Source organism: Rhamphochromis sp. 'chilingali' (genome assembly GCF_963969265.1).
Source record: "Rhamphochromis sp. 'chilingali' genome assembly, chromosome: 11".
NCBI classification, from domain to species: Eukaryota; Metazoa; Chordata; class Actinopteri; order Cichliformes; family Cichlidae; genus Rhamphochromis; species Rhamphochromis sp. 'chilingali'.
In genome coordinates this window covers 4,706,190-4,726,529 of record NC_137938.1, presented here as the reverse complement: position 1 = coordinate 4,726,529, position 20,340 = coordinate 4,706,190, and the positions used below count along the sequence as shown (strand labels likewise).

At 39.1% G+C, this 20,340-nt stretch overlaps 1 protein-coding gene across 1 annotated transcript in view; it reads right to left on the bottom strand.

Annotated features, from left to right (window-relative positions):
* The window catches only part of LOC308406217 (adhesion G protein-coupled receptor B1-like), a 213,550-nt gene that overhangs the window by 58,022 nt on the left and 135,188 nt on the right, over nt 1-20,340 (bottom strand). The window contains exons 17-19 of the mRNA XM_080897088.1: nt 11,619-11,694; nt 8,464-8,566; nt 8,328-8,371 (exon numbers count right to left, since the gene is read on the bottom strand). Of these exons, the coding sequence (XP_080753214.1) occupies nt 8,328-8,371; nt 8,464-8,566; nt 11,619-11,694 (223 nt within the window). The remainder of the gene's footprint in view (nt 1-8,327; nt 8,372-8,463; nt 8,567-11,618; nt 11,695-20,340) is intronic.

Below are 20,340 nucleotides of genomic sequence, written 5' to 3'. Positions count from 1 at the left end.
ACACACTCTCTCTCTCTCTCTCTCTCTCTCACACTCTCATTTGTCCTTTCACTTTATTGGAATTTATTCAGCATACCTATTTGCCATACAATAACAGACACACTGTAAGCCACAAATGTCTGCGAGAGAGTTTATTTCTGATTTTAAACATCTCTCTTTAACTGTGCGCATTTAGCATGTGGCCAAAATGCAGCCTTGTTTCTCTCTCTCTTTTTTTTGTGGAATATTTATTGTACAGTTGACTCATTAAAGGAAGACAAATCTGTGATTGTCACAGATACCAGATCTCAGTCCATACTAGATTCCATTCCATTCTATGCAAAATTAAGCTGTTCTGGAGGCTAATGTGCGAGCAACACAAGACAGTAGATGAATGAGGGTTTCCAAAGTTGTGTACAACTTGGATGGATCACTTTGAAGGTGCCAGCTGGTCATTCGCAGACATTCCTGGCTCCAGTTCAGCCAGGTGACCTTCTACTGTATCTACTAGTCATATGTAAGTTAATGGTGTTCTTCACTCTCACTGGTAATGTCTTCAGTCATTTGCTGGAAAGTTTATCACAGGTCCTGCAAGTTCCAACCTAATTGGCTCTGGGAGAAAAAGTAATTGCTCCCTTGGTACAATGGAATTGATTTGCTACATAAAATTAAATTTACCTGTGATTTACTACATTATTTGGAGAGCTGAGTTCAATTTCATTGACAGTTCACTATAGTTGACTATGCTTGACTATAGTTCTTGTTGCTCACAAGAACCATCAACAACCAGCTGATAGGTAAAAGGGCAGTTACTTTTTCACACTACATCAGATAGCTTCAAATAGCTATTTTCCCTTGATGAATCAAATAATTAGAAAATTATGTTTTGTACATACTCAGGTTGTATTTGTCTAATATTAAAATTTGTTTGATGATTTGAAACACGTGTGTGTGACAACTATGGAACAGAATAAGAAATTAGGAAGGTAGGGCATTTTTCACAGCAGTGGATACATTAGCTTAAACCTCTGAGGACTAAGCTATCATAGGCTGTAACCGTTCCATATTATTTTCTTTGTTCCCTGATTGCCAAGACAATAGAGATTGTCAGCCACCAGGAACAAATTAGACTTCTTGGTTGCAATGCCAATCAAACTCTCACTACAATTGCAGTGGGACTGGAAATAACTAAAACCAACTAAAGCTAAGTATAAACTACAGGCACTTATAGCACACAACTGTGCTCCATGCTATACTCGGGGCATACTGGCTGTGAACGGAGGAACAAACAGTTGTTACCTTGCTGTATTTGTTTCAGTACCAAAGGTAACAATAACACTTCAAGTAGGTTGTCCAGCAGAGTATTAGACAGTCACATAAGCAAGGAGAGTTTTCCTCACTCCCAGGAGGTCATTGGTGATTGGATTAGGGCTAACAATGTAGCAGCATCAACTCTCCTTTTCATGTGTGGCATAACCAGGGTACACCCCAACTGTCTCAGGTAGATCTGGTGGTGTTTCCAATGTTCTGATAACTTCCAGGCTGGGACGTTCCATATCACCATGATGAATGCAGCAGTGGAGTCATTCTTCAAAATAACTGACAGAGCGTCCTTACCCTTATTGATACTGCATAATACTTTAACTGAGGAGCCATGGCAAAAATTTGAAAATTAAATACTTCCATTTATTAAAAGTGAATAGGCAAAACTGGGTACTTCTGACTGGATTAACAGTCAGAAACAGAAAACAATAACGTGACATTATGAAGAATAACAAGGTTTTAAAAACTGAATAATAGGGAAAAAAAACATTTGTGATATATGACAAAAAAAATACAACTCTGGGATCTGCACAGACGGCAGTGTCATTGCTAATGTTTATACCTGTACAGCCACGTTAACACAATGTGCATTTACATTTCTTGGGAGCTGCATATCAGATAGCAGTGCAGATTACAACACAGAGCTTCAAAATGGTTTAGGTTACATCTGTGTCTTCAAGCTACTTCTTGTTGATATGTTCACATAACAACTGGATCTGGTGTCAATAACATTTGTGGTTGTACTTGTTGTGGTGTCTTAAGTGGCCAATTAATAAAAAATTTAAGAAGTAAAAGATCTAATCTGAAACTTCTCTGTTGCAGCGCCGATGCTTTGGAATAACCTTCCTCTCCATATTAGACAGGCTACATCAGTGCCAGTTTTTAAATCATTATTAAAAACCTATTTTTACTCCCTGGCTTTTAACTCTGTGGGTAACTAACATTTTTATTTTATTTGTTTTTTTTTTATTGCTATGTCTGGTTTTATTACTATGTGCATATTAGTAATGTACAGCACTTTCGTCTACCAGGTGTGTTTTTAAAGTGCTATATAAATAAATGATGATGATGATAATCTATACAGACCATATACATGCCATACACAGGCTGGCATGCTTAGAACACGCTTGATTAGCATGTTCTGACTATAAACACAACAGTGTGTTCCCTGTAATGCAGTCTCTTTAGGTGATGTGCATCTCTGTAATGAGAAGGGGTGTGGTCTAAATAGTGAGATATCTTGCAGAGGAATGCAGCAGTCTCAAAATTGCAAAGCTTCTGAAGCGTGATCATCGAACAATTAAGCGTTTCATTCAAAACAGTCAACAGGGTCGCGAGAAGCGTGTGGAAAAACCAAGGCGCAAAATAACTGCCCATGAACTGAGAAAAGTCAAGCGTGCAGCTGCCAAGATGCCACTTGCCACCAGTTTGGCCATATTTCAGAGCTGCAACATCACTGGAGTGCCCAAAAGCACAAGGTGTGCAATACTCAGAGACATGGCCAAGGTAAGAAAGGCTGAAAGACGACCACCACTGAACAAGACACACAAGCTGAAACGTCAAGACTGGGCCAAGAAATATCTCAAGACTGGTTTTTCTAAGGTTTTATGGACTGATGAAATGAGAGTGAGTCTTGATGGGCCAGATGGATGGGCCCGTGGCTGGATTGGTAAAGGGCAGAGAGCTCCAGTCCGACTCAGAGCAAGGTGGAGGTGGAGTACTGGTTTGGGCTGGTATCATCAAAGATGAGCTTGTGGGGCCTTTTCGGGTTGAGGATGGAGTCAAGCTCAACTCCCAGTCCTACTGCCAGTTTCTGGAAGACACCTTCTTCAAGCAGTGGTACAGGAAGAAGTCTGCATCCTTCAAGAAAAACATGATTTTCATGCAGGACAATGCTCCATCACACGCGTCCAAGTACTCCACAGCGTGGCTGGCAAGAAAGGGTATAAAAGAAGAAAAACTAATGACATGGCCTCCTTGTTCACCTGATCTGAACCCCATTGAGAACCTGTGGTCCATCATCAAATGTGAGATTTACAAGGAGGGAAAACAGTACACCTCTCTGAACAGTGTCTGGGAGGCTGTGGTTGCTGCTGCACGCAATGTTGATGGTGACCAGATCAAAACACTGACAGAATCCATGGATGGCAGGCTTTTGAGTGTCCTTGCACAGAAAGGTGGCTATATTGGTCGCTGATTTGTTTTTGTTTTGTTTTTGAATATCAGAAATGTATATTTGTGAATGTGGAGATGTTATATTGGTTTCACTGGTAAAAATAAATAATTGAAATGGGTATATATTAGTTTTTTGTTAAGTTGCCTAATAATTATGCACAGTAATAGTCACCTGCACACACAGATATCCCCCTAAAATAGCTAAAACTAAAAACAAACTACAAACTACTACCAAAAACATTCAGCTTTGATATTAATGAGTTTTTTGGGTTCATTGAGAACATGGTTGTTGTTCAATAATAAAATTATTCCTCAAAAATACAACTTGCCTAATAATTCTGCACTCCCTGTAGACTACTAGACACGTGTTTTTTTTTCAACCTATTTCCCTCTCAGGCAAAACTTCTGTGAAAAGACACTGAAAGACTGTTGACTTCTCAAAGCAAAAGTTGAGATTTGGTGGGAAATTGAAAGCTGGAAAGCTGCCTTCACAGGTCATTGCAAAGATATCTTGAAAAAGATGTTTCCTCTAAATCTGGTTGACAGTGAAAAGACACTTTTCTCACTCAACGCCTCTGCAAACTTCTAACAAGCCAATTGAAACCCACAACATTCACATGTGGGATGAAGTTCTGACTGTCAGAAAACGCTCAGGAAATAAGCTTACTATGTGGCACACAATAACACATAACCCTACGAAAGACAGTTTCCTTGTAGATAAATCTCTCTCTCTCTCTGTCCCCTGTGCACTGCCTGGATTGACTAAAAAAAGAGCCTATGACTCATGCAATGCCTAGAATTATAAAAGATCAACATGACCCTAAGAGCCTTTATCAAGAACTCATGGGGATGTGGCAAAAAACACTAAAGGCCAACTTTGGCCAGTTGCAAAAGTCACTATCAAGTGCAGATCTACCAAAAGGATGCTCTGTTCCCATTGCTTTTCTATAATGGCCTGAAACCCCTCAGTGAAACCACTGACAAGCCTGGCTATGGATACCAACTGCGGAATAGAGCAATCATCAGTCACCTTCACTGATCCACTAGGATCTACAGAAGGGAATGTCACTGGGACTGGAGAAGTGTAGTCGTATGGTAACAAAGACAGGGAAGGTAGTCAGAACTGAGGGGATTGCAATACCCGAAGGAAACACTGGAGACATTGATGACAGCTACAGATACCTGGGAATCCCATAGGCAAATGGGAACCATGAAGAGGTCGGTGATGAGATACCCTGCTGGGATAATAAGCTGGCCAAAGGAAGAGATAGGAAGCCAATTACATCAAGACAATATACTTAATGAATATCTCAGGTAGCAGAAACCAAAAAGAGAAGAGGAACCATCATAGAAGGACTGGCCCCTGCAATCATAGAAGGACTGCCCCCTGCACAGTATTTAACACCGGCAGACAGAAGAAGTGGCTGATATTGAGAAATCCTACTAGTGACTAGACAAAGGTGGACTGAAATATAGCTGAGCCACTAATCATGCATCAAAGGAACAAGCTCTGAGCACAAAAATCATAGAGGCTGGGATCTACCACACCAGAACCCCAGGTGAATGCGGTGCAGAGACGCCCCTGGGACAATCTCACACATAACGATAAGACGCAAGTTTGGAGCAGGCGGGCCATAAACGGAATGCCATAACCAAGCGTCTGGCATAGTAGAGTATGAGTATGGCTTGGAAGTGCTGAGATCAAAATGGGATATGCTCGTTAGATTGGTAGAGAATGCCTGAGCAAAGATCCTGTGGGGCTTTCAGATACAGACAGATAAACTTGTATCTTCCTCAATGCCTTTTTTGTACGCTCCCAGTTGGCCAGCCTATTCAACCCTCTGAGGTCCAACAACCTTTTAACTCTTATCCTTCCCCCAGAAAATAACACTATAACAATAAGCATGGCGATATTGCAATAAGAAAATAAGTAATGCCTTTTCATTTTTAATTAAATGCTCTCCAGGGTCTTGAAAGCCAAAGAACAAAGAAAATAATAATTTTAATTGACAAAGAAGATGCTCAGTTTTTTTTTTGAAAGTCCACCTGCCCCACTCCACTTTATAGAAAAGCTATACAAACAGGAGAATACAGTGAACAGTGTGTATCACTGGCAGAGTGTCTGAGCTGCCATTCACGGCAATATTATTCTGATGCCAATTAATATTTAGTATTTATAGCACATCAGGAAAACGTATACTGTAAACAAAGTAGTATTAATGCCAACATGTGTGAGACAGGGAGACAGAGACTGCTGATGTTCTTGTTATTGATTCCAGGAGATTGAAGCCTGATGCAAGTGAAGGCCCAGGCAGCTTCAACGCTCTTATCAACATGACAAGGACGTCTCCTCATATTCCAATTTCTCTCCCAAATATTAAGTCATTAATCATAGCTCCTGTCCTAGATAGATTTTAATTTCGCATAGAACGTCTCTTCCCCCAACCCCGCACCCAAACACCACAAGATTGGATTCTTTTGTCCTTTCTGTGTTCCTGCTTTTGTCTCTGTCGTCATTTAAGCTTGCTGAATATGGCGATATCTACGAGGTGATTATGATCAGTTTGGTCAAAATAAAACTCTTATAGATGCTGGTTTTGAGTAGATATTAGACAGATAAAAATGTACCACTATTTATCACATTAAAGCTTGCATTCATAACATAAGAATTTGGCCTAAACAAATTTAGTTTCAGGGCTGTGTGAAAACTGGGAACAGAAATTCTGCACAGGAGGCACTGACTTTCGTGCATAAAAATACAATTATTTAGAGAAAGAAGCAGGATTATTTTAATAAGAAAAGTTGTTTCCATGAACTGAAAATGTCTTTTTTTGGCAGGGGAAATAATCAATTTAAGAAGCTGTTCAGAAAATTATTGCAAAATACCGTCATATTAATATGTATACTTTCCTTTAAAATCGGTTTGGGAATAAGACTTGGCAAAATAATCTGCGTGTGCTTTCGTGTTTATTTTGCCCCAGGTTTCTACACACCAAACCAAAATTATTTTTATCCCTTGACTGAGGCGATGAATGTTCTGCTCTCTGTCTCTGTAACACAAGTTTATACACCCATCTAAATGCAAATATCCAAACCTGCATTGCAATAAGGCTACAAAATGTTCGACTCTTTCCTCCTCCCTGTCCACATCTGTCTTTCAGTGCTCACATAGTTTCTTTGTATTTTCCAGTCTTAAACAAATAGGGCATTTAAGACAAGGAACAAATGAGTACTGCTTTGAATCTGCCCGTAGAGGTTGTAAAACCGAACTGTTCAATATGTATCTTTTATTCGTTCTCTTTCCTCCACACTCTCTCCTCTCTCAGTAGACTCTGAGCTGCTCACTATCGTTCATGTTGATAACTGTGCGTGGGTTGCGAGAGGGAGGAAAGCAGTGAGCGACACTTTTAATTTTCCACACGCTACATCAGTGTCGTAGCAGTGATAGCACTGGGTTAATGTTGTCCCAGACAAGAGCAACCAAGCTGTCCAGCATACTCAGCACCTTCCACTGGGGAGCAGCTCACTGACTTTGTCAAGATTAAAAACACTGTGCCTAGCCAAAGAACTTCAGAGGGAGCATGGCCTCTCTAATGACTTGACTTAGGTGCCATGTATTACTATGCATGCGGGTCTGATTTTAATACATGGCATAGCTTGTAACTGGGTGATGCAGTTTGTTTTTTTAATTAGTTTTTAATAATAATAATAATATGCAAACAATGCGCAACGTTCACATTCTGGGCTCTAAATCATTCACCAAAGCCTACGTTTCCCAGATATGGATTAAAAGTTGGAGTATAGTAGAGATTTTCAGAAATATAGTAAAATTTATGATAACTTGTCACTGTTAGCTGTGGTAAAATGTGTCAAAGAAATGGAAACAGAGGGTCCATGTGGTTAGTGAAAAGACCTGAGCAATCACAGAATAACATTAAAAAACAAAAAAGATCTTAGTAAATAATGACATAATTGTTCATTTTGGTCATTATTTCCCCAGAGTACCTCCCTTGGGTTGGGGGGGGAGATGGATGGATATTCTTCTTCTTTAGCTTCAGATTATCTTAAAGCTTCACCATAAAAAATATTCACATATATAGGTGTATACATACAATAACCAGCCAATGTGTTAAGTACTGTTCAGCTGCTGTTTAACACAAGTATCTCAGAGCATGGACTCTGAATTTAGGCCTATAGATCTGTGGGAGTTCAAACCAAGAAGGGCGATTCAGGTGACATTGAATATGGTATGGTTGTTGGTGCCAGAGGGCTGGTCTGATTATTTCAGAAACTGCTTATCTACTGGGATAGTATCCAATGAGTGTTAGTTTCTGCTGAAAAATGGCTTTTTGATGTCAGAGATCAAATTAGAAGGGACAGACTGCTTTGAGCTGGAAAGAAGGCAATAATAACCACTCATTACAACAAAGATATGCATAAGAGCATCTCTGATGCATGTAAAACCCTGAAGCAGATGAGCAACACCAGATGCCACAAAGCAAACTGGGGCTACAAAGCTAAATTGTCTCAAACTGCTTTCTTGAACACAACGGTGAGTTCACTGTTCTCAAATAGCCTCCACAGTAACTAGATCATAGAGCATCTTTGGTTGTGGTGGAATGCATCATGGATGTGCAGCTGAAAATCTTCAGCAACTGCCTAATGCTCTAATTTCAATATGGCCCCAAATCTCTCAGGAATTAAATTGCATGACATCTGAAATGTCCTACACGTCCTACTGAATCCATGCCACAAAGAATTCATTAATACTTAATTATTATTTGATTAATATTAATTAATACGTCTGTGTGTGCTGTCAAATGTCATATCAGAAATATCATGGGCCTTACCTGTCACTCTCATCCCAGGATATACAGGTGTGGTTGGTGGTGCCCTACATAAATGGAGAACAGAGAAACCACATGGTTATGAAAGAGGATCAGTTGCAGCAGCTTTATAGCTGTAAAAAGTTGATTTTTTACTCACGTTATAAAGGTGAGAGAACTCAACCACAAATGGAACAGTGAGGGAAGCAGGGGTGGGCTTGATGGTCACTGACAATACCCTGGAATTGAGGACTGTGCTGTTTCTACAAGAAGAGAAAAGGCAGCACTGTCACCTTTAACTGACAATCTATACTGCAGTGGAAATGCACCCAAAATTTCAAGATACTCAGATGTAGATGAAAGCACACCAATGTTTTGTCTGAAGTATCTAATATATGAAATGGATTCTTCTATAAAAATATTTCATTATAAAAGTGGTAAACTGACAACTAATTTAATATACATAAAACAAAACAAAACCCTGGAAATTAAAGCTAATACAACTGGGAGATGCTACACATGAATGCATGTAATTCATCTAATTCATCCCAAAGTGGGTGTGACAGAGGGCAGAAGATTCCTCGGAATGTCTAGACAAACAAAATATAAATAGATGTATGGAGGAAACATAGCCCTACAAACACAGAAGTGCATTTCAACACTGAAAATTGAGAAAACTAATTTAGCATAGACAAACGGATGAATTGCTATCTGGAAGATCACTGGTCTTACTGACTCCAGTTCTTTGATTTCATCGAACATCAAATGACACTTGACTTTAAGCTAGCTAAAATGATGTCCTTGATCCTGATTAAGTTCACAGTCCTGATATCTTTAAGGCCACTTGGGGAATATGCTGCCAATAATGGCATCCACAGATGACAAAGTCATATTGAAGGCTGTTGTTCAAATGAAATTTGAAAGGACATATTGACATTATCCTTAGTTTAGCAAATATTATGTAGCTGCCACAAAAAGCTAGGCCACTTAGAGTTCATTTAAATACTGATAGTTTGTGTTCAGTTGTATTTTTTATGAGATCCAGACCAGTCATGATTTCTTAATCAGCAGGATGATAAGTACCACATTTCTGCTTCAGTCGTTTTACAGCCACTTGCCAGAATCTTTGTGCTCTACTTCAGAACAAATGGATCCAGTAATCCTTCTTTTCCAGTAACTGAAGCACATTGTCTATCAGTATCTTATAACATTTGAGACATTTTATTTTAAATTCTGTATCCCTGCTTAGTATGCATTGCTATTTCTGTTTTTCCATAGCTACTATCAATCATGTGGAATCAGACAATCAGAAAAAAGTGAATAGCTACTGGTAGAACTGACATCGAAAGCTTCCAGTTGGCCAATCATGTTCAACAGCCCGTGCTCTGTTTCCTGATTATTCACATCATCACTGTATCCACAACACACAATCACCCTCTCACCATTTGAAAACACAATCACTCATCTTAAACTTTTGTGTCACCTAGTCTCTCGCTTCAAACTTCTCTCATTTTCTTTTAGAGAGGCATCAAAAACAGAAAAGGAGTAGCGACAAAGATAAAATTGGGAGAAAAAGAAGAGTGAAGAAGAGCGGAAATATAGATTTCAGATGGTGAGGGTCTGCTTGATTTTTCTCTTATTTTATCAATTCATGTGTTTTTAGCGTATTATCATAATACATTACTCCTTCTCAACGTTACTGCAGGCTGTTTCTATTAAAACAAATGTAAATCATCATGCTACCAGCAACTGCAACTTCCCCCCAAGATATGCCTTTACCCCAAAAACAAGACGTACATGGGGCCACCCACTGCGAGAATAGTACTCCTACATTTATTCCTTGCATTCATTTAGCTAGAAGTGCTTACTGTTGCAGCTGATGCTAAAAGGCCTGGCAGCACAGTTTTGCTGCATTGGAACATGGTTAAACGTCTTGAGCATTGTTGTTAAATGGTGTGTGTGCACTGCGTGGCTATAATACTAAAGCAGTTGGATTAATTCAGAATACCTTTCTACACTTTTGATAACTTAAGCTTTACTGGCCATCGCTGACCAGAGGAATTCTTGATAGGGAGTTCTAGCAACATATACTAGGAGAGTTTATCTTATAACTTTTGAAGATTGGACTAACTCTATTAAGGACAGAACTGACTTCAGACAAATGTTTAATTCCACTTGATTCTGTTGTTACCTTACAGCTCAGTGTATGACACCTGAGATAAATTAACCATTTATCCTCCACACTGTTGCAGTTTTTAGTGGCCAGAGAAGCTATTATTCTTCACTGGCAAATTTCCCTTCAGGGAATTTGGCCACGTGGGTAACCTGTGTCAAGGATGTTTCACTGAAATAGCTATGTGTTTGCATCACAGTATGAAAGAAAATTATGGTGCAATTAATGCAATGAGTGTCTTTCTGCCTCTTCCATACCAGAGTTCCGTAAACTAAATCAAACTCTGCAGAGCCCGTTTTAGCTGGAATATTCCAGGATTTGATTTGTGCCTTAACAGGTAGAAACTGAGAAAAATGATCATACACAGAGTCCAATCTCCATCACTGCTAATAATCTGACCCTTTTCTGTTAAGCCTATGTGGTCTTAACACCTTAACCTGAACCCTAAATCTATATGTTGAAGAATGAAAAAAAAAACAGAAGATTGCTGAGAATTTTTAACTTTAAATGTTTGGGTTTTTTTTTTTTACATGAATTTGGATATGTCTTTAGTCTATAACAAAGTGGTGAACAGACAAACCCACTTAACACCCCTAGAAACACTAGTAGTATAACAAAAATTTTTTGGATACAAAGTCCAGTGCATGTCTTCAAGTGACTTCACTGACAGACTCATTTAAATCAAATGTAAGTGTTCCCTAAAGAAAAAACAAAATCCCATAGTAATGCGCATGGAGACCCATTCTGACCCTAGGCTAAATAAGCATTTTTCATTAACTGATAATTATTATTTATTAATAATCATTATTTTCTGCCTTCATGATAACTACAAAATGAATATGCTGAACAAAACCATTACATACAACCAAAAACTCGAGGAATAAGAAAAGACAGATGAAACAAAAAAAAAGGAATTCTGAGATGAATGGATTTCATGACAACTTCTGTGCCACCACAACCTCTATCACAAAGTCATATCTATACTGACACATGGAAAGTCTTTTTTTTGTGAAACCCAGTATCCCTGGTTCATTGGTATAAAACATTCTGTTGCATTCATGCAAACCCATTATCAAATTCCCTGTCTGAAATCCACCTCCCCAAATCCCACTTCTTTCAGAAGCAGCCTTGAGAAGTCTTACCTCTGCAGATTGAGAATGCTGCCTAGGTTTCTGTACAGAGCAATGCCAGTTACAAATGTCGAGGTATCATCTGGATCTGCATTAGGAAAGAAACAGAGGTACAGACAAGGATTAACATGGGATTTGGCATATGGGAGGAACTCTAAGAACAAACTTAGGGACCTCCAACGGTGTAGCAGTAAACAATCTTGATGCATGCTCAATCATCCAGATATGGAAATCCCAAAAAGTTCATTCTGTTCATCTGGATGTAGCACTTAAAACGTGTAGGGATCCAGCACCTCCTGTTAGTGAGCAATTCAATCTCTTAGGCAGGTTAATCCATATGACTGTTGAATGGGTTAATTTTTAAGATGTATAAAAGGTCAAATTTGGTGAGAGAATCAATTCTGTATCATCATCTTTACTTTTAGTTTAAATCAATGTCTGCTCTCCTTGAAGTAACCTAACACAAATATTACATTTTGCTCCGTACAGTCCAACAATATGCATCACTGTAAACTGCACCACACTACTGCAAACCAACCAATTTAGCCTACAATAAACTGTCTATCACATCTTTTCATACAACCTTTGAATGACACAAAAGTATAGTATACTTATTATAGTATACTTATAGTATAGCATACAAAGTATACTTAGTATACTTCACTTGTACATTTAACTAGTGGACACATTTTGTGATGAACCGTATAAAAATTGTTTGCATGACTTTTAATTTATTGAGCTGTTTGGAAAGTTGCTACTGAAATGACCCATCACTTAAAAAAAGATAATTTATGTTCAGCTCTGTATCTCCAGCAAGACACCAAAGTACCTTGAATGCAACTTTACATCTTCACCTTGAGTGCATCACAGGGTTAAGCAGGAAAAAGGATTTTTTTGAGGTTGTAAGTGAGCTGTTTGTTATGCTCTTATTATTGAGCAAGTATCTCAATGCCATCACTGAAAGAAACACCAGGCTGCAGCACATGAAGATTTACCTATTCACACAGACAGTAATATGGATTAACCTGCCTAACAGATTTAATGCTCACTAACTGGAGGTGCTGGATCCCTGTTCTGGATTGTTCCACCCCACTTTAGTCCAGGCCAATGAGACAGGCTGAATGTCTCAGTCTCTGCTAGCACAATGGCTTTTTCTATAGAATGCAGGTCAGCCACGCTGCCTCCACTCCTCCAGCCCCCAGAGCACTTACAGTGGGGCTGGCCTACATGACTACTCAGCTATGAACTCTGTCTCTCACACTGTTAGACACAAACCCACAGATACATGCAAACACAACTGTGCACACAGAACAACAATCATGCACATGCTCAGACAGATATGTAAAGTTGAAACCAAAGATAATTTTCTGTTAAAAAGTGCAACACACACACACACACACACACACACACACACACACACACACACACACACACACACACACACACACACACACACACACACACACTATAAGCTCAAATACAAAATACTGTCCATGGTCTTTGTATATTTTTGTCTGACACCAAACTGATTCCTGGAATTGCAGGAGACTATAGCAACATTAGTGACACTGTCATCACTCTGGGAAAAATAATAAAATTTTTTAAAATAAATTTCACTTGGAGAACTAAAAAACTCTCACATGGCTTGATAGTTTCTGGGCTGCTACACAAATGTGCTTCTCAAACTCTTGCAAACCTTTTTTAGGACGTTTTTGTAACCCCCACCCCCCATTTTATTGCATAAAATGCTATTTTCAACATTAATTACAACAATTATTGTGATTTCATTCTTTCTATATTTGCACCTGAAACTAAACTGGAAAGTGTGTCTTCCAAATGTAACTCTCTTGAACTGGCTGCTTGGTGTGTAGGGTTGTTCACAGCTCAGGTTGCCAGGCTTATAGTCTTTGAGGTTGAATCCTTCCTTTGCAGTAATTTTACATTTCAGTTTCACTGGATTTCATTCAACGTTTGGTTAAACTTAGGAAAAGATCAGTTGCAAGTTGCAGCAACAGCAGAGGGACACATTTTTTTTTCAAGCCAACATGAAAATAATCAGGGGAAAGCGTTTAAATATATATTATTAACACATTTACATGTAAATACAAATTAGCCATCTAGCTTAAATGCTTCTGGCATAGACGCACCCTGGAATGCATTTAATTCCTCCTTTGGTCACTAGCGACTTTGTGGCTTTAAATATATTATCTCCCCCTGCTGGTACTGCAACATCTGCTTAAATGCCCATTTTTCACTTTGGACAGGGAAAGTATGAAATGGACAGGGTGGACCAGCATGTTTATTACATGCTCTGCTTTGATATTGGGTTGGATTAGACAGTTAATCCAGAAAAGACTATTCCTATCATGACAGAGATGTTTCACTTTAACCTAAATGCGATAACCTTTGCAAATTCAGACTGCAGTTGCTTTTCTTACGAAAAGAAAGCCTCAACATGGCATTTAATCTGTTATTAGACTCAATTGGCTTCTCTCAAAATGTAAAAGAACCCACCCACCACTTTAATCACACTCTAGATCTTGTTTCAACATATGGCATAGAAACTGAACATTTAACAGTGTTTCCTGAAAACCCTCTCCTGTCTGATCATTTCCTGATAACATTTACATTTACAATAATTGATTACACAGCAGTGGAGAGTAGACTTTATCACAGTAGATGTCTTTCTGAAAGCGCTGTAACTAAATTTAAGAATATAATCCACCCACTGTTATCATCTTCAATGCCCTGTACCAACACAGAGCAGAGCAGCTATCTGAACACTACTCCAACAGAGGTCAATTATCTTGTTAATAATTTTACCTCCTCACTACGTACGACTCTGGATACTGTAGCTCCTCTGAAAAATAAGGCCTCAAATCAGAAGTACCTGACTCCGTGGTATAATTCTCAAACACGTAGCCTAAAGCAGATGACTCGTAAGCTGGAGAGGAAATGGCGTGTCACAAATTTAGACGACCATCATTTAGCCTGGAGAAATAGTTTGCTGCTTTATAAGAAAGCTCTCCGCAAAGCCAGAACATCTTACTATTCATCACTGATTGAAGAAAATAAGAACAACCCCAGGTTTCTCTTCAGCACTGTAGCCAGGCTGACAAACAGTCAGAGCTCTGTTAAGCCAACCATGCCTTTAACGTTAACTAGTAATGACTTCATGAACTTCTTCACAAATAAAATTTTAATCATTAGAGAAAAAAAATACCAATAGTCATCCCACAGATGTAATATTATCTACAGCTACTTTCAGTACCACTGATATTCATTAAAGACATTCTTATAGCCTCTGACAGTGGACTCATCTCTGCGCTTGTCCTGCTAGACCCCAGTGGAGCGTTCGATACTGTTGACCATAATATCCTATTAGCGCGATTAGAACATGCTGTAGGTGTTACAGGTACTGCACTGCAGTGGTTTGTATCATATCTATCTAATAGACTCCAGTTTGTGCATGTAAATGGAGAGTCCTCTTCACACACTGAGGTTAATTATGGAGTTCCACAGGGTTCAGTGCTAGGACCAATTCTGTTTACATTATACATGCTTCCCTTAGGCAGCATCATTAGAAGACATAGCATACATTTTCACTGCTATGCAGATGACACCCAGCTCTATCTGTCCATGAAGCCAGATAACACACACCAATTAGTTAAACTGCGGGAATGTCTTAAAGACATAAAGACCTGGATGGCCGCTAACTTTCTGCTTCTTAATTCAGATCAAACTGAGGTTATTGTACTCGGCCCTGAAAATTTTAGAAATATGGTATCTAACCAGATTCTTACTCTGGATGGCATTACCTTGGCCTCCAGTAACGCTGTGAGGAACCTTGGAGTCATTTTTGACCAGGACATGTCCTTCAATGCACATATTAAACAAATATGTAAGACTGCGTTCTTCCATTTGCGCAACATCTCTAAAGTTAGAAATATCCTGTCTCAGAGTGACGCTGAAAAACTAGTTCATGCATTTATTACTTCCAGGCTGGACTACTGTAATTCATTATTATCGGGAAGTCCTAAAAACTAAACCTAAAAGAGAGCAGATTTCTCCTGTATTGGCTTCCCTTCATTGGCTTCCTGTCAAATCCAGAATTGAATTCAAAATCCTGCTCTTCACATGCAAGGTCTTAAATAGTAAGGCCCTATCTTATCTTAATGACCTTGTAGTACCATATCACCCTATTAGAGCACTTCGCTCTCGCACTGCAGGCTTACTTGTTGTTCCTAGAGTATTTAAAAGTAGAATGGGAGGAAGAGCCTTCAGTTTTCAGGCCCCTCTTCTGTGGAACCAGCTTCCAGTTTGGATTCGGGAGACAGACACTATCTCTACTTTTAAGATTAGGCTTAAAACTTTCCTTTTTGGTAAAGCATATAGTTAGGGCTGGACCAGGTGACCCTGAATCCTCCCTTAGTTATGCTGCAATAGACATAGGCTGCTGGGGGATTCCCATGATGCACTGAGTTTTTTTCCTTTCCAGTCACCTTTCTCACTCACTATGTGTTAATAGACCTCTCTGCATTGAATCATACGTATTATTAATCTCTGTCTCTCTTCCACAGCATGTCTTTATCCTGTCTTCTTTCTCTCACCCCAATCGGTCGCAGCAATGGCCCCGCCCCTCCCTGAGCCTGGTTCAGCCGGAGGTTTCTTCCTGTTAAAAGGGAGTTTTTCCTTCCCACTGTCGCCAAAGTGCTTGCTCATAGGCGTCATATGATTTTTGGGTTTTCTCTGAATCTATTATTGTACGATCTACTGTACAATATAAAGCACCTTGAGGCGACTGTTGTTGTGATGTGGCGCTATATAAATACAATTGAATTGAATTAAAACAGCCAACACACTGAAAGATTTTAGCATTCTTGTGAGTTTACTGGAAGCCACACTGTAGACAACACAGATCTGATAAACTTGAATGTTGATGAGCATGTCAGCTTTACTTGTTTCATTAAGTTGTAAAAGCAGTCATGTTGGCAGGCTATCTCAAATACTGTATGAACCTTTCTCACAGTTTTTTGTTTTTGAACCACAACCAAAGCTACCATCTATTTATGTTGGTTATCCTTCCCAAATCTCAAAAATATACAGTGGATAAATAAGAACAAACAAATGTGTGGTTCAGGAACACCAAGTTACACTTTTGTTTCCATCGATATTGATCTGTAAAATCTGTGGCTGCAGCTTTCTGTGGGTGAACCCCCACTGTTGAAGAGTAGTGCCAACATGTGAGGAGACTTAATTGCTGGAGAACATGAAGTCACTGGCAGGCCTGAGGGAAGGAAATGCTTTCTTTATCTGGCAGCTGTGTCAAAGGCAAAATAATATTACAAATAATAGTAAAAATATTAATAATAATTAAAACACACACACAAACATGCACTCTCTCTCACATATAACTCCATCTGCTGGGACATTTGCTGGGACTTCTGCTCCAGCACACTACATGGCAGCCCGAGAGAACACAGACGTGTGCCAGGCAGCAGGCAAAGGCTTTAGCTCCCAGGCAACAGCTGAGCTCCCATGGGCATCAGGGGGTAACCGAAAAAGACACGTGCGAGTTGTGAGGGGGTTGAAGTATTATTTGTCCTACTCATACACGCTTTGGCTGGCCTAACCAATAGGCTAGTCAGACTGTGTGTGCTCAGTAAGAACTAGCCTGGAGGGACAATAGTTTATAAGTTATGTGTGTGCAAGAACGGAAACGGTTAAATATCTGCTAAACAGCTAAATCTCTGCTCATAAGCACGCACATGCACGCACACACACACACACACACACACACACACACACACACACACACACACACACACACACACACAATATGGCTCCAGTTTTAGAGCCATATTGTGGACTGTTCAGAATCTGAACCTGTTAGTGGTGAGAGGAACTGGACTAGAAAACCCATTAATAATGAATGTGTGCTTGTGCTTATCTAATAAGCTCCATTATCTCTTTACAGAAGCACACATGCCGATCATGGAGTACAGAATATGCAAATTCCATGTGACCGATAATATTTTGAGCATGTAAAATGAATTTTTGCTCACACTGTCTTTAAAAGATGTTTAAATCACAGCTGCTTTAGTTACCAGTTACACCAGCTACCTACAAATAGAGTGGAGCCTTGAACACACCTTTAAATTAACCTGTACTTGAGTTGAGGTTGTCACGATTAATTACTATGTCAAACAGAAAGTTGCGTTCAGAGGGAAGTAAATGAATTTACAAGAATTATTTTTCTATTTTAGCAGTTTTTCACAATTTAACAATTAAATTAACTTTTAAAAGCAGAGTAAAATAAAATAAACATCAGAACCTGATAAAATTGTTTCATGTTTAAAATTACAGGTGAGTGTTGTGCTGTTTTGTGCTTACACATTGCAAAGAGGAGGAAAATCCTGCCTGTGGACCCTAACTCTATTCACACTCCTCTCGTTTTTTCTGTCACAAAGCATGTAATTTGTAGTTTCCTTTGTATGAAAAATAAAGCTTTTTTCAGAACATTTTGGAGCTGTGTGAAGGGACCAATCAATCAGCACAAACAAGGGATCAGAGAGCTGTTTTAATCAATGTAAGCAAGTCCACGCTCTATGCATAAAGAAGGCTGGCTGCTGGTGTGACATTGCCGTTGGGAGACACTTCTAGCTGCAGAGAAAATTGTCTCTAATTAGTCCTGATTGGCTCCTGTTGACTCCTGATTAGGAACGATGGCCTCACTGGCATGCTAGCAGTATAGTACTGTCTTTAATTGTTGTAAACTTTGTGACTGTCAAATAGCCCTGCTGTGATTGAAAGCCGTGCACCTAGCACCTGACTACAGACAAAAGTCAAGCCCAGCTGGTTTTGTCCCCATCAACTGTTAGAATGGCACAGGGCGAGAAGTCTCTCTTCTTCTCTTTCCTCTGACCAGCAAAATAATACGGACATGCCTAGGATTTTCTACCTTTTCCAACAGATACTCTGCTGGTCTTTTTGACTTTTTTATGAGGTTTTTATATATAGCTTTGAAATATCTGAATCCACTACTTTATAAGCAGAACACAAACACTGAAAAAAAATTACATCTGGTGTCATTTTGAATTCAGGGTGCAATCCAAACAGGTGGGTACAATGTCCACAGGTCGAGTTGACTGCTCAGAAACTCATTAAATTCATCCTACATCAACCAAACTTTTGACTAAGGACATGGTCACCTTTGTGACATCACAAAGGTTGACACCAAATGAGCCAGCTGAGATACTGGTACTTGCAGATGCTTTGTCCACCTGGGAGGGTTTCCCTGGGTAGACTCTGGCAAGATTTTACTGTACTGTGCATTCAGTTTGGCCAAGGGAACATCTTTGAACTCCACCAATGAATTACCACTCATGGCTATATACTCATCTTAAGACGATGTGCTGAATCTGTGCTAGTTTTTGTAGCACATAGAGAACATTCAGTCACTGTCATGTATACCCTCAAAAGCTGTATAGAAGCTGAAAATGCATTTCTATATATATATAATTGAAAACAAAATGGCCAAGCTTGGCCAATAACAGAGATACTTTGGAAACGTCACAGGGAACAGGACTTCTTAGTGTAATTCAAAATCAGAAGCAAGTCTCAACTGCAATCATGAAACACCTCTGGGCGGTTATTTTAAATATTATCTAAATTATCTAACTTTTTTTCCCACAAAGATATACAAACTGGAAACTCCAAAGAATCAACAGAAAAATATGATTAAAAACTTAAAATGTTTTTTAAAAAATGGACTGGTATTTTTGCTTTTTTACTATTTGAGCGCTCAAAGTGCTTTTTACTACAAGCCTCATTCACCCATTCACAGACATTCATACAGCTCTTTTATTCTAAGCCTAAAAGCTTTGACAAGGCAAATCAGGGTTTAGAATCTCGATACTCTAAAATATTGATGGGTTGTCTTACAAATAGCAGGCAATACGGCTACCTCCTGAACCACAGTCACCATAGTGTTGATTTATGTCCTTTATGTCTCTGGCGTCTCCTATTTTTTTCCAGATGGAAACCCTTTACAACCTCTTAGGAACATTATTTCTAAAGGCTAAGGATCACTATTTTCCTCTCTGTTTGCTTGGCAGCTGAGTTTTGGTGTCAGAGGTCATGGAACTACAACTTCACAAGCTCCGTTTGCTCTGGGATACTGCAAACGTTGACTGAAGTGAAGAAAATATTGCTAAATTAAGCTCTAGTTGTGGGTTATATGGCACTAGGCCCTGTATTGATTAATCATTTTCATAAATGTTAATGACCTATTTTATAATTTAAGATAAAATGACTCAAGGCAAATATCTATCATATAAACACATTATGTATTTCACACACACATAATTTGCTCATTTTCTTTGTCATGGTGCCTCCCTCCTCCAAAACCAGTGTTGTGTAATTCCCTTTTACTATAAGACACAAGTCAGTATGTAAATGCTTGTGATTCAGTGCCATCACATTGTTAAAGCAGATGGGCTCTGTATTAACATTTTATGAAACTTACTCAGGCCTGATTGAAGACAATGTGACTTTTTGTTGTACAGCTGTAAAACTGATTTTATTCTCCTGCATGTTTTATTTGCGACATTAAATACGAGCATCTCCGCACGCATTTGTCTGAGCAGGGTGCTTTGCTTTGCAGATTAATGGCAGTAAACACGGTTTTATAAATCAACTGCTGTTCCCCATTTTGCCTTTGTATCTTGACAGC